Source organism: Cricetulus griseus, chromosome 5 (genome assembly GCF_003668045.3).
Source record: "Cricetulus griseus strain 17A/GY chromosome 5, alternate assembly CriGri-PICRH-1.0, whole genome shotgun sequence".
Classification (NCBI taxonomy): domain Eukaryota; kingdom Metazoa; phylum Chordata; class Mammalia; order Rodentia; family Cricetidae; genus Cricetulus; species Cricetulus griseus.
In genome coordinates this window covers 30,816,442-30,829,988 of record NC_048598.1, presented here as the reverse complement: position 1 = coordinate 30,829,988, position 13,547 = coordinate 30,816,442, and the positions used below count along the sequence as shown (strand labels likewise).

General features: G+C 44.0%; 1 protein-coding gene across 1 annotated transcript; it reads right to left on the bottom strand.

The window, feature by feature from the left end:
• Positions 1-2,100: 2,100 nt before the first annotated feature.
• Positions 2,101-13,230, bottom strand: Prdx6 (peroxiredoxin 6). The gene is made up of 5 exons (XM_027417238.2): positions 13,056-13,230; positions 8,647-8,803; positions 5,696-5,842; positions 4,630-4,776; positions 2,101-3,028 (listed from the first exon to the last, which is right to left on the bottom strand). Exons 1-5 carry the CDS (start codon positions 13,148-13,150, stop codon positions 2,900-2,902), a joined length of 675 nt encoding a protein of 224 aa, XP_027273039.1. The 5' UTR covers positions 13,151-13,230; the 3' UTR covers positions 2,101-2,899.
• Positions 13,231-13,547: the final 317 nt, after the last annotated feature.

Sequence of the window (13,547 nt, the reverse complement as noted above, 5' to 3'; positions counted from 1 at the left end):
GAATCCATTATTCCTTATCATCTCAACCAGACTGAGGATATAATAGTTTTGGTGAAAATAATAATAGAGGTAAGAATAGAAAAAAAAAAAAAGTTTGGGAGAAAAAGTTGAGCTTTCAAACCTTCTCAGGGCAGGTTTTGAGTGGCTTTCACTCAGGAAATGCCAGGTGTGACTGCACACTACAGAAACCTGTCTGCACTTGACCATAGTGGGCCATTTTTTCCTTGTGACAAGTCTGGAAGTGGATGGAGTGGACAGGTGCTGCCACTCAAGAGTGTCACGGGCCAAGTCCCTTCTAGTGTCCCATTCCCTCACCCTTGGCCTCTCAGAGAAACACCTGTGAGGAGCCTTTATTGTAGATGGAAGGCAGCTTAGTTTTAAGTCTGTTTGCCACATGTAGAATTTATCCGAGGAGGCTTAGCTAAGGAATTAGCTAGATCAACTGGGCCTATGGGCATGTTTGTAGTGGGGTTTGTCTGGACTGTTAATGTAGGAAGATCACCAGCCTGCTGGGGGTGGTACCATTTTATGGGTGGGGTGCTGAACTGTGTTCATCACAGAAGGCTATCTACTCTAACTAAAGCATTTTTCCTCATTCTTCATTTCTTGGGCTGGGGGGCATTAGCAAACATCTTTAATCCTGGCAGTTGGGGGTACGGACTACACAGTTCCCAGTTCAAGTCAAACAAACAAAATAGGAGATTCCCTATTGCCATTATTCAGTTATAAGAAACAAATCTTTACATGGATAATGAAATTCATTCTAAAAAAAATCATGCCAAAATGATTTTACCCTCCCTGCCCAACGATGTATTTAACAATGTGTTCAGGATCACCCCTGCCCTGGAAATGCAACATTGAGTATTATGTATTTGGTAAAGGATACTTGTACCAAGCCTCAGACTCAGAACTCTTTGGGGAAAGAGTACCGGAATTCACTTTTAAAAAGCATTTTTTTATACTGACATCATTAATGTGGGTAAAATAGCCAAAAAAAAAAAAAAAAAACCAAAAAAAAAAAAAAAAACAAGATTTAGAGCCTGAGTGAGGAGTGGTAACAAGTTGATAGGGATGAGGGAAAAGGTAAATGAATTTGGCTTTGAATTTGCTCATTCAGCGGTAAACATCCCATTGGTCAATAAACACAAGACTCAAGGTTTGAGTAACCAACAACAGCAATGTAAATTTTGAACTTGTCATAAAAACTGGTACTTCAGGGCGTGGTGGTGGGCATATCCTAGCATCTGGGAAGCTGCAACAGCAGGACTGATTTCAAATCCAACCTGGGCCGCAAAGCAAGATAGTATGACACACAAAAAGCAAAAACCCCAACAGGAAATTGAAGCCAGACTTCCCATGGCAAGCAAGGACATAAATAAATGTTTAGGGGAGAAGAGAGACGTCAGTGAGGGGTCTGACAGGTAGGGAAATGACAGAAGACAGAGGCCAAGTACGTCAGGAGATGATCTCTGTCTTGGTCATGTCCACAACACAGGAAGTGGCCTCTCATCAGAACCAGGATCCATCATTGCCCAGCTTGACAACTAGAAATAAACACCCATCACTCAAGCCATGGCATCTTTTACAACAACGAAGACCAAAGACCCACAAATACCTTTCTACACTGATCTAGTAGCATTGTGTAACCCTAAAACAATTCAGTTTGGAGTAGAAAAAAATAAAATATACCACAAAGCTCTTTTAATTAAAAAAAATTTTTAAAAAGGTTTACTTATTTTATGTATGAATGCCCTATCTGCATGTATGCCTTTATGCCAGAAGAAGGCATCAGATCCCATAGAGGTGGTTGAGTCACCATGTCGTTGCTGGGAATTGAACCATCTCCCCAGCCCCTCGAAACTCTTACGTCTCTGTGTACTAAGGCTGTAATCTCCATACCTACTCACAAGACTCTAGGAAACAGGAAGCAGTACAGGAGTGGGGATCCTATCCTTCAGCGGCTCCTGCTTCATGTGAAGTTTTATTTATCTGTCTTTGGAGAAAAATACCGGTGCCAATCATAGCAAGAAGGAAGCCTGCTTCTGTCCCTTAGGGTGAGTCGTCTAAGCTAGTACTTCAAAATGTGACAACACAATTTTCTGATGCAGTTTCAACAAAGGATTTTATTTGTTGAACCTCAAAAAAGCAGAATTCAGAAAATGGCAACCTACTACTAGGACAGTTTAGTGACAAAATGTTGTCACCACCTGTCTTTACATGGTATCACATGGTATTACATGGTGTTCACATGCAGGTATCATCAGAGCAGACTGACAGGAAACACTAGGAGGGACAAGCGCCATCTTGCTCACACCCTTGGGTGCACCTCCCCCCTTCTTGGCAGGGCAAAGGAAGCCTCTTCTGAGCCTCCAGTTGATAGAAACTCACCACAGATTTCTTATAGCAAAATAGTTAGAACTTTCCCTGTGCTGTTCCCAAGTTTGTTATCTACTAAAAATGCAGAATTGAAAATTTTCACCCCCGTTTTAATATTCTTCAAAATGGGTAACAGAAAATTCAATTAGGAAAGCTACAAAATGTGAAAACCATTCTACCACGGAGCCAAGTGAGCTTCCCCTACCACCACCTGACACTCTAGCCTGCAGGGACCTAACAAGATCTGATTCTCCAATACAGACTGTATTTCAGAGAAAGCCGGTCAGCAGAGCCCTGAGATGAATGCAGGGACAGAATGCTGTTGAAGAAGGCACAGAGTAAAGAATCCCAAGAAAGTTTTGGTGCCATTTCCATTTAATGAGCCAGAGGTATAGTGACCTAACGATTTTGGCTGTGACCACACTAGGATATTTCTATGGAACTGTGTAAGGACACATGACTGTCAGCTGGCATCCTCAGGTCCATTGCAGCGAGCAGCTGCAGCCCCAACTCCTACAAAGACTTAAGGCTGTGGGGTATATCGGAGGTATCTCTTGCCAGACGGGAGATCTTTGGTGAAGACTCCTTTAGGGAAAAGTTGTTTGGCTTCCTCTTCAGGGATGGTGGGAAGGACCATGACGCTATCACCCTCCTGTTGGGAGAAGGTGCAATTCAATCTTACAGCAAGAGTAAAGGTCTTTAAGAATTAACTACAGAGTGGTGAATGAAGGTGGCAATGGGAGGAAGCTGGTATTCTTTACTCTCCTCTTTGAGGAACTTACTTTGTTTTGCAAATTGATTGCTGACATGTTTGTTAGGAAAGTATTTGTCCATCTGAAGTAGGAACAGTGTTTTAAAATCCCATCACAGCTGGCCACAGAAGGGACTCTAGCCAGCTGGAGCATGACAAACATGGTTCTGTCAGGCCTTACCCTTCTCCCCTTCCCTCTGCTTTGCTAAAAAAATGTTAGGTTATATTCCTAAAGCTAGACACTATTCCTTTATTTGGCCACTTCCTCCTCCTGAGGCTGACCACCAAAGTCCAACTATCAAAGTATTGACGTCCAGCAATCAAAAGCCGCCTCAGGCTGCCTTAACATGCCCAATTAAAATTAAACACCTCATCCTGACATGGGGTTTACCTATATAAACTATCATTTTTCCTATGGGCCATGTCTGTCTCATCTCTATCCAGAGGCAGACCTTTGTCCCCACACTCTGTTCCACAAATATCCCTTCCCCCTTATCCTCTATCTCCTGTCTCTTATTCCCTGCCCTCTGTCCATCTGGGGCAAATAAATCTCCTTTGTGCCGAGAACTTGGTTTTGGGGATCTGAGCTGATAGTTTTCCTTAAAATTGAATTCTAAACCTACCCCTCGGTTTGCAGGATTGTTTCAGACTAGACTCCTTCTCACCTCCCATCCCTCCACCTTACTTCCTGAAAATGCAGATGACTTTACCTGCCAGAAAAGTCTAGTCCCATTTATTTAAGGTATTAAAAGTTTATGAACAATTTGGGTGTAGTGGTGCATGCCTGTAATCTCAGTACATGGAAACCTGCCTGAGGCAGGAGATTAAGCCGGGCGTTGGTGATGTACGTTTTTAATCCCAGCACTTGAGAGGCAGAGACAGGCGGATCTCTGTGAGTTCAAGCCCAGCCTGGTCTACAGAGCTAGTTCCAGGATAGGCTCCATGGAAAACAATACAGAGAAACCCTGTCTCGAAAAACCAAAAAAAAAAAAAAAAAAAAAAAAAAAAAAAAATCCAAGGCCAGGACTTGAGAAGTGGAAGAGGACAAGAAACTCAAGGTCATTCTTGGCAACATGGTGAGCTCTAAATGCTCAAACACACACACACACACACACACACACACACACACACACACACACACACACACACACTTTCTGAGCACATGCTCTCTCTATATAATGTTTCCAAGACTATATATGTTTAAAAGGTTGGAGCTTAAGAGAAAAAAAAAATGGTATAACATCAGTACAACAGTTGGGCAACCACCATGACAGATGACAATCAGCCAATTAAGCTTTTGTTCCTTCCTGACTTTTGAGACGGGACCTTGCTACTAGCATAGGCTGAACTTGAACTTGTGATCCTTTAGTCCCTGCCTCAGCAGTGCAAGGATCACTGGGATAATACAAACACCTAGAAACCCAGATCCTGAAGGAGGCCATTAGCGACTGTCCCTCCAACCCTTCGGTCAAGCCGGGCACCTGGTTCTTGAACAGCTTTACCTTCCAGTCAACTGGGGTAGCAACTTTTTTTGTTGCTGTCAGCTGGAGAGACTTAATTACTCTGAGAATCTCATCAAAGTTCCTGCCAGTGGTGGCCGGGTAAAGGATAGACAGCTTCAGTTTCTTGTCAGGGTCAAAAATGAACACCTGTAAAACACAGATGAATGGGTAGTGCTTTAGTATTATTCAGTTGTTAATTATATTGCTGTAAATTTACTACCTTATGAATCATAATATAAATATCTGACATGCAACCACTATGAGAGGGTCGCTTGACTCCCCAGTGGGGTCACGACGCACAGGTTGAGTACCATTGCTCTAACAGTTTTATAATTTAAAAATAATTTTAGTCATTTTTTTGTGTGTGAGGGTGTGGGTGTACACACATGCCAGTGTAATAGTAGAGGTCAGAGGTCGGCTTGCAGGAGTTGGTTCTCTCCAGCACCACATTGGTTCCAGGAGACCAATCAGAACCTCAGGTTTGGCACCCTTAGCTGCCTAAGCTATCTTGCTTGACCCAGTGTAACACTGTTATAGAAAAGATGATGTAGAAGCCAGGAACACACACATGTCCTTTTACTCAGTTGTCAGAGCTGTGGGAATGTCTTCCTGTGAAGAAGAAAGTTCCTATTTTGGTGTGGGTGCCTTTGTCCTACCCTTCTAGCCTGGGATTCCTGGAGAAATTTTAATTCATTGGAGTTCATTATTTTAAAGGTCCCTGTTCCAAAGTCCTCAGAACTCTCTGCAAGTGTTCAAAATGCAAATGACAAACAAGAAAGTTCAGGACTGTCCTGTCAGAAATGCTTTAAAGACGGCTGGCAGGAGGTAAAACAGATAAGTGTTTTTAACTCTAGAGAATAGTTTTAGATGAACTGCTTATTTATGTGTGGATATATTCAACAGCTACGAATTAAACAAATTTTAGCTGACTAGTTCAGCCATTCTGTACCAGCATACAGATAACAGAGGATAGTCTCCGACACACAGATGTTTCATAATGGTACAGACATTCCTCATCTATTTCCTTGAGTTGGCCCAACATTTACATGGGGTTGCTAGGACTCACCACACGGGCCGTCACAGGCATGCCCTTATCATCCTTCTCTGCTGGATCCAACATGCCCAGAAGGATGGCAAGGTCCCTGTTCTTGTCATCGATGATCGGAAATGGCAACTTATTTGTAGGCTCATCACCATTGTAAGCATTGATGTCCTGGAATGGAGGAGAAAGGGGAAAGAGAATTTTAAACCTGACCATTCTCTGCATTTCATCAGCGAAGAATCATCACTTCCCAGGCTGGGGAACCAACAAAACAATGCTATCTAAGGAATTTTAGCAAGATGCACGAACAGATACTTTTCATTGTCATTATTCACTGGACAGGAATATTAGCAGAATATACACAGGCCAAAGCCCTTACCACACTGAATTCATAGAACACAGGAGGTGAGAGAAGGCTCAAAGAAAGGGTGGAACATACCTGGGCTTTGAAAGACAGGTAGTTTTTCACTGGGAAAAGCAAGGCATTTTGGGGAGAGCAATATTAAGGAGACAATGTAGTTAAGTCTATACATAAACCACCATAGGAAAGTGAGGAAGTTAATTAGATTTTAGGAAGTGACAGGAAAAGGGGTTTAAAATTAGAAAAAGGTGTTTATTATTCATGTGAAGCCCTGGGGCAGATCGGAAACTTTTGCATTTCTTCAGAGATAAGAGGAGATAAAAGTAACATTAAAACTCTGAAAAGGATAGCAACAGATTTGAACATATTAATTAATTTTATTATCTGAAGTTGCCTGTGGCTGTTGGTCACTGACTGCCTATTTAGTCACTAGCTAAATAATAACAAGTATGGTTTCCTGCCAGCACATCTAGGGCTTTCTTGTGTAATCTGTTACATGTCGAAGCTGGCACTGCTTTCGGAAGCTTAGATTTATTTTCTGTTCCAGACAATCACATTTCTGGAAACTTCTAAGGTAGAATAAATGAACCTGGGTATATTCCTGTATATTAGAGGTGTTGTGTGATGATGACCTCTGAACTCCTCTTTTGGTAATCTGTGATTTAATATTGATATTCATTAATTCTTGACCTTGTCACTTGTTTAATTGACAGCACATACACTCACAGGCAACAAAGAACCACATTATTTGGTCTTTGTTTTATCCTAAATCAGGACAATTTGACTCTTTACCAGCTAGCACCAAGAACATTGGTTGAGGTTCAGATCATGCTGGCACCCTCCTTTTCAGCTGGGTGAGCTTGAGGAGGTCATTCCAATACTCATTTACAAAATTACACACACACACACACACACACACACACACACACACACACACACACACACGGTAGGTATTTCACCGTATACTATAGCAAAGTTGATTGAAACAGCTTATGGTAAAGGGCTTTGCTGTGGAAATGCCAGTTACCATTCATTGCCAAAGTGTGCAGAATGAGGAAAAAAAAAATCTACCTCAGGGAAGATGGCAACCTCCTTATTCTTCCTACCCATCACTCTTTTGATCCCAGACATTGGGGATTAGTTGGTGTGAAATGGCCATGGGATGTAGCCCAGTGCACATACCTAAATGTCATCTTTTATTCAGTTGCATGTGATTGGCAATGCCTAGTACACACACACACACACACACACACACACACACTAGGTATTTCACTGTATACTATAGCAAAGTTGATTGAAACATCCTGTCCAAATACGTGAAAATACTTCTGTCCAAAGCAGACAATTTCAGTACTTCCATTCAACGAGCACTGACTGTCCCCTTTACCGAGTACTTTTGTAGCAGTGAACTGGAGCCTACCCTGGCTGGGTCCTATGCTCACAGTGGGAAAAACCAGTGACTAGATAAGCAACATGCAGAGACTTAGACAGTGAGTGTCATCATTCGTCATAATTTTAGGTAAGGACAAAAAGGGGTTTTGATGAGGTGCACTTGAGACGAAACACCAAAGCAGTATAGGCAGTGCAGACAGCTGTATTTAGTACGGGGTGCCCATGAGTGTGTGAATAGACCAGTCAGGGGGTGTGAAAACACAAGGAGTTAAGGATGGCTCTGAAGTTTCAACTTAGCAACACCAAAAATATAGCTGCTATTAGTGGAGATGAAAACTATCTTGGAATAAATAATGGGGTCCAAATATATATATATATTAAGATCAGAGTATCTAGACATCCAAAGGAGATGCCGAAGAGGCTGGTTTTACTGACCTGGAGGCCAGGAGACGAGACTCTGAGAAGCAATTCATGAATGCTATCTGAAGACGTGAGTGTAAGAGCTCACCAAGAGAGAAAGTACAGATAGAAAAGAGAAGTGGTCCATGAAGTAAACCCCGGGCCAACTTAAACACAAATCAGGAACTCTGAGATGATGACAAATAATTCTAAGCATGGACATCTGGAGACGCCATCCTGACTGCCAGGACAACCGATGTAGGGTGTTTCGAGAGATCAGGTGAGCTGAATGCTATCAGTAAACCAGGGAAGAGGGTGACTGAGAATCCGTCATTGGACATAAGAGATCACTATGGCAACACAAAGATCACTATGAAGTTGCAGTCTGGCTTTCACTTAAGCAGTGTGAACTCTGAACCCTAGGTTTATGTGCACTTTTTTCTCAGAAACCAGGTTACGCTCTATGTAACTAAGATATAGTAACCTCAAAATCAAAGCACACGCCAATCGATACTTCTGATACGGAAGGGGAGAAAGCAAAGTGTCTATTCTCTTACTAAGGAACACAAAGATTTCCATGACATTGCTGGTCACCAAGAAGTGTACAGGTATTTCTCCCCAGAGATTAGGTGAGGATTAAAGTCTCAACCCCTATTCCTGCCTGGTTCTGTTCAGACCTGTGGAGGGGGCTGTGGCCACCAGTCAACTCATTAGCACATAAAAAGACACTACCTTTTGGAAAGTATTAAGGCTTTTAGGAGCTGTGTGGAAGGCGACAGGAAAGGAGGACTATATATACCTCAAATCACAGATAGAACTATACCTTGCTCCAGGCAAGATGGTCCTCAACACTGTCTATAGAAAGAGCAATCAACTTTACATTCCTCTTGGCAAACTCTGGCGCCAGCTTTGCCGCTCTGCCAAGCTCTGTGGTGCACACTGGGGTAAAGTCCCGTGGGTGGGAAAAGAGAATGCCCCATCTGGAATGAAGAAGAAGGACACAACTGAATGGACAGTAACCATCATCATGCAGAATGAAAACACTCAGTATCTGCATTTAAAACAGGATTGCTTTCTTCAAACATCTGCTTAATGAAGACATTCGAACCTTTTAGATTGAACCTTGCCTCCAAAGAAGCCCAAGTTGATCGCAAGTGTCTACCCATATATACAATTTTACATATTAAATATATAAAAATCAAGATAAATGGCTCAAAAGGACTCATTTTAAGATGTTTCATTTTTACTTTTTAAGTTTTTTGAGACAGGGCTTCTGTGTCCTTGAACTGTAGGCCAGGCTGGCCTTGAATTCAGAGAGTGGGCCCGACTATGCCTTCCGAGTGCATGTGCCACCACACCATACCCGGCCACCACTCCTTTCTTGACAAAGGAGTTGTTACCATGACTCCTTTTCAGTCAATAAAATGTGTGCTATTTAAGCCAAGTACCCCATTGAAATAGTTCTTAGGCCCTTTGTTTGTTTTCTAGCACAAACTTTGACATTCAGTGCCTACTATGCCCCAAATCCAAACAGATGTCTGGGTACAATAATAAACAATTATGTAACTCAGAACAGATAGGGCTCTGTCCTCGATTTGTAGGTAAAATTTAGGTTGGTACTTGGCTTTCTGGAAGCAGCTAGACATAAAATCTTTAATGAAGCCACTTGACTGATCTAACCTGTTAAACAAGGTGTCCACATTTGTACCATCCAAGATAATACTTCTTTAACAGTTGCAGTTTCCTACTTTAGAGCAAGCAGGTAGAAAATACACAGATACCCCACAATGCAGATTTCCACACCTACAATTCTTAGGTAAAGATTACAATCAAATCAATGTCTAAGGTTAAAGTTGTACAGATTTTGAGGATGACTTAAGCACCCAGGAAACTTGGGAGTAATATTTCCTTCTTCTTGGCAACTGAAAACATTCTTTCAAGCGACAAGGAAAACTCAGCGTTTGGCTCTGTACACTCCCATTGCTTGAGCCATCCAGGGGCCAAGGTCTCAAGCCAGCAGATTACACAATCTGGCCAAAATGCTGAGGGTTTAGCAACCTTCCCTAAGCACGAAGAACAAGGCAGACAGAGCTACTGCCTTCCACAGACACCTAACACTCAGTTCCCAGGGTAAGGCAAGGCCTTCTTCTTAAAAGGCTGGAAGGCCCTAAGAATGAGCTAGGTAATACTTGGAAGAGTGTGGAGGTATGTGGTGTTTAGTTCTTAGTATGGGGAAGTAAGATTTCACTATTTAATCTAGCTATGATGTTTAGGTTTTGGATTCTTGGAAAAGAACTGATGTAAGGTTCACATAAAACTTAGAGAAAGGCTCTAGAAGATGCAGAAAAAAAAAAAAACAAAGGAACAGAGTATTTCTTTATGTATTATTTAGGAGTGATGAATTAGAAGTCTTTTTTTTTAAAGTGTGAGGCAAATGTATTTTGCTGAGTCATGTTGGGGTACTGGTTTTATGCCACTTCACAAACTCCAGTGTATCTCAGGGTATTCCAAGAATGTCTCGCCCTGGCCTACCTGCCCTACTCTTTGGAGAAATTCAATTACACCATCCCATTTCATCCTCATTTTCAAAGGACTAAAGGTTTCCTCCTCCTAAGAGAATGGTCTCTGCTTCTATCAGAAAACCTCTGGCACAGGTGTTTTGATTATCGAGGAAGCCTGAGACACACTACAGAGATACTCTTCCACATCCAGAGGCCATACAAAGCTAAGCAAACCCACACTGCACCCAAATCCTTGTTTCTAATTGCCAGAGGTAGAGCAGACACCTGTAATGTTTAAAGTTGGAATTTTTTTTTCTCCAAAGGAGATTATCTACAGAATGGAGTTTAGAAAAATAAGCAAATTCCATGTATTGTAATGACAGAATGGAAAAGTCTTTTTTGGGGATGACAGGAGTATCATGCTTCACTCTAAGCCCACTTTTAGGCTTCCTTATAAGCTTACCTCATCTTCTTAAGAGGATGGTGTTTCATTTACTGTTTGTTTTTTGTTTTGTTTTGTTTTGTTTTTTTGTTTGAGATTGAGTTCTTCTGTGTAACAATCCTGGAACTCTCTTTGTAGACCAAGCTAGCCTGGAAACTTAGAGATCCACCTGCCCGTCTCCTGAGTGCTCGGATTAAAGGTTTACACTTTTATTTAGAGACAGGGCCTCAATGAGCTGCCCAGGTTGGTCTTGAATTTAGGATCTTCCTGCCTCTGTCTCCTGAGTGGCTGGAATACCAGGCCTACACATCTGGGTGCAGCTGGGAAACAATATTTTAAATCTAGATAGATCTAGATCAACAGACAATCACAAAGACACGCCCCCCCCCTCGTGGTTATCTTCATAGTATGTGTGCTTTCGATTCCTATTTGTCTGTAACCCATACAGATGAAGAGTTACAGCGACATCTCACACTTGATGGGGGAGGGGGCTGCAGGCAGGAATGGGAAGGTATACTGTGTAAATCCTCTGCAGTCTTGGATAAATATTAACACCTGGGTTCTGAGTATGAGACGGGCAGTCATGCTTATCTCTAGTCTTCTCCTGCAGAGCCTGAGAGTTCCATTGGCTACTTTTTCTAGTCTTCCTTTTTCTTTGAAAAGCCAGGCTTTCTGACCTGATCAAAGATGAGTTTCATCAACTGCTGTCTTCCCACTTATATACACTTGGGTACTGGATATAAAAAGGACACAAACCCAAGAGTTTCTTCATACAATGTATTTTGGTTTTTCGAGACAGGGTTTCTCTGTGTAGCTTTGGAGCCTATGCTGGCACTCGCTCTGGAGACCAGGCTGGTCTTGAACTCAGAGATCCGCCTGCCTCTGCCTCCCGAGTGCTGGGATTAAAGGCGTGCACCACCAACGCCCGGCCTTGACTCCGGATGTTAAAGGAGTTATTTCTTGCCTATTTATAATTCCCACCAGAACAGAGAAAAAGAACACTCAGGTGGGTGTGACCTGGCCAGCCTTCTCTAGGCAGCAGATTGCTCCCAGGGCTCTAGCAAAGGATATAGAGGTTGTGACTTCACTCCAGTGGTGGGTGACATTTTAAAGCAATGAGCCACTTCCTAAGAGGCCTGAATCTTGTTTGTTGTAGTCCTTGTCTACATTCCCAAGTATACCTGCATTTACTAGTTACTTAGTCTAAAAAGTGATGGGATTAAAGGCATGCGCCACCAACGCCCTCTTCATACAATGTAGTAGGGCACTGAGACTCCAGAACCACAATGTAACCTGACATGTATGCAAAATGCGGACTGAAAGTAAGCATCTTGCAATTTGTGCATTCAGGAGCTGTAAAGATAAGGCAACACTGGTGTACTCCTCGCCATTAATGGCCACCACAGAGGCTATCAGTAGCAAGGCCAGAAGCTGGATGCAAGACAGACAGGGAGGGAGGAGGGGACCACTGGGAAACAAAAGAGTCTCAAAGTGGGAGGTACACGTGTCCTAGCCTTGGAATGGCCTATGGTGGCAAAATGGTCGCAGGCGCGGAACAAGCCCCCTCCCTCAAACTGTTGCTTATTCTGGAATGACGGCCATACCCACACAAAGTGTTCCTGGTTTCTCCCAAAGCTGCTACACAAAATCTTATTTTGACCACTGACGTAGGCTCTGGACAAAAAAGTCTTCTAGCTACTTACTGGCACATGGTAGTTTTTAAAATTTTCAGAAGTCCGAAACTACCATTCCCCGAAGTCAAGCAGGACTTCAGATAACGCAGAGCGCATCATACCCTAATTTGTGGCTGTGTACTCTTAACTATGGCCTTCGGCACCCACCTTCCGCCGGGTGCAAATTCTAAAGCGGCGAGAGGGCGGGCAGTGCCACCCCTGGGCAAGCGTCCCGGGAAGTGACCTCCAACACCGCACACCCCTGCCCCACCTCTCTCCTGGGTTTTATGTCCGACCGCGTTATCAGTGAGCATTGTTTACAGAGCCGGGTTAAATGGACAACAAATCGTCCGTGGCAAGGACCCCCCCTCCCCCATGCAGTCCAGCCACGTTGGGTCAGGGAAGGATCCAGTGATCAGAGCAGGACGGGCCAGAGGTCGTAGGTCCCCAGCAACGCCCGGTGATGCTCGGCGGGACTCCGGCAGCGGGCACGTGCGGGAACCGGTGAGGGGCTAAGCTAGCGGAGCGCCGGGGCCGAGCGCAGCGCGGAAAACAGAAGCGGGGAGGGCAGTTCTGGGGACCCTCCATCTGGCAGGGCGACGCGATCGCCACTTACGAGTCTCCCAGGAAATCGTGGAAGCGGATGCGGCCGATGGTGGTATTGGCCTCAAAGTTGGGGGCTAAGTCCCCGAGAAGCAGTCCTCCGGGCATGGCGGCGGCGGTGACGCGGGTAACTAGGAGGCGCAGCCGCAGCAGCAAGCGGCCAGCGGGCTCCGGTGAAGCCTAGATCTGTGCTAGCTGAATGGGCGGGCCCGGGGCGGGGGGCGGGGCGGGCGGGTGATCCCTAGTCTAGCCGCCGCAGTTCTTCACGTGGAGCCCGCCGGGTGAGGAGGATTCAGTGGCTAAAGGAGGCCACGTGCAATAGGAAGGTAGATTAAGGCGGACGGTTGCGGAGGCCTATAGCATCGGGCAGCTCTCCAAAGATGCCCTAGGCGATCAGCTCAGACCCTCCTGCACCCCACTCCTGTCAGACTTCCAACGGAGGGGTCTGGTGGTACACCCCTCTTTCACTGTGAGCATCTAATACTGACAACTCAGCCAACCTAGG

What these genes read in the sequence shown, in the direction of transcription:
- Prdx6 (XM_027417238.2), bottom strand. Translation starts at nt 13,150, where the DNA reads ATGCCCGGAGGACTGCTTCTCGGGGACTTAGCCCCCAACTTTGAGGCC. An exon ending in CACGATTTCCTGGGAGACTC is followed by an intron (nt 8,804 to 13,055) that starts GTAAGTGGCGAT and finishes TCTTCATTCCAG; the next exon opens with ATGGGGCATTCTCTTTTCCC. An exon ending in CTACCCCAGTTGACTGGAAG is followed by an intron (nt 3,029 to 4,629) that starts GTAAAGCTGTTC and finishes TTCTCCCAACAG; the next exon opens with GAGGGTGATAGCGTCATGGT.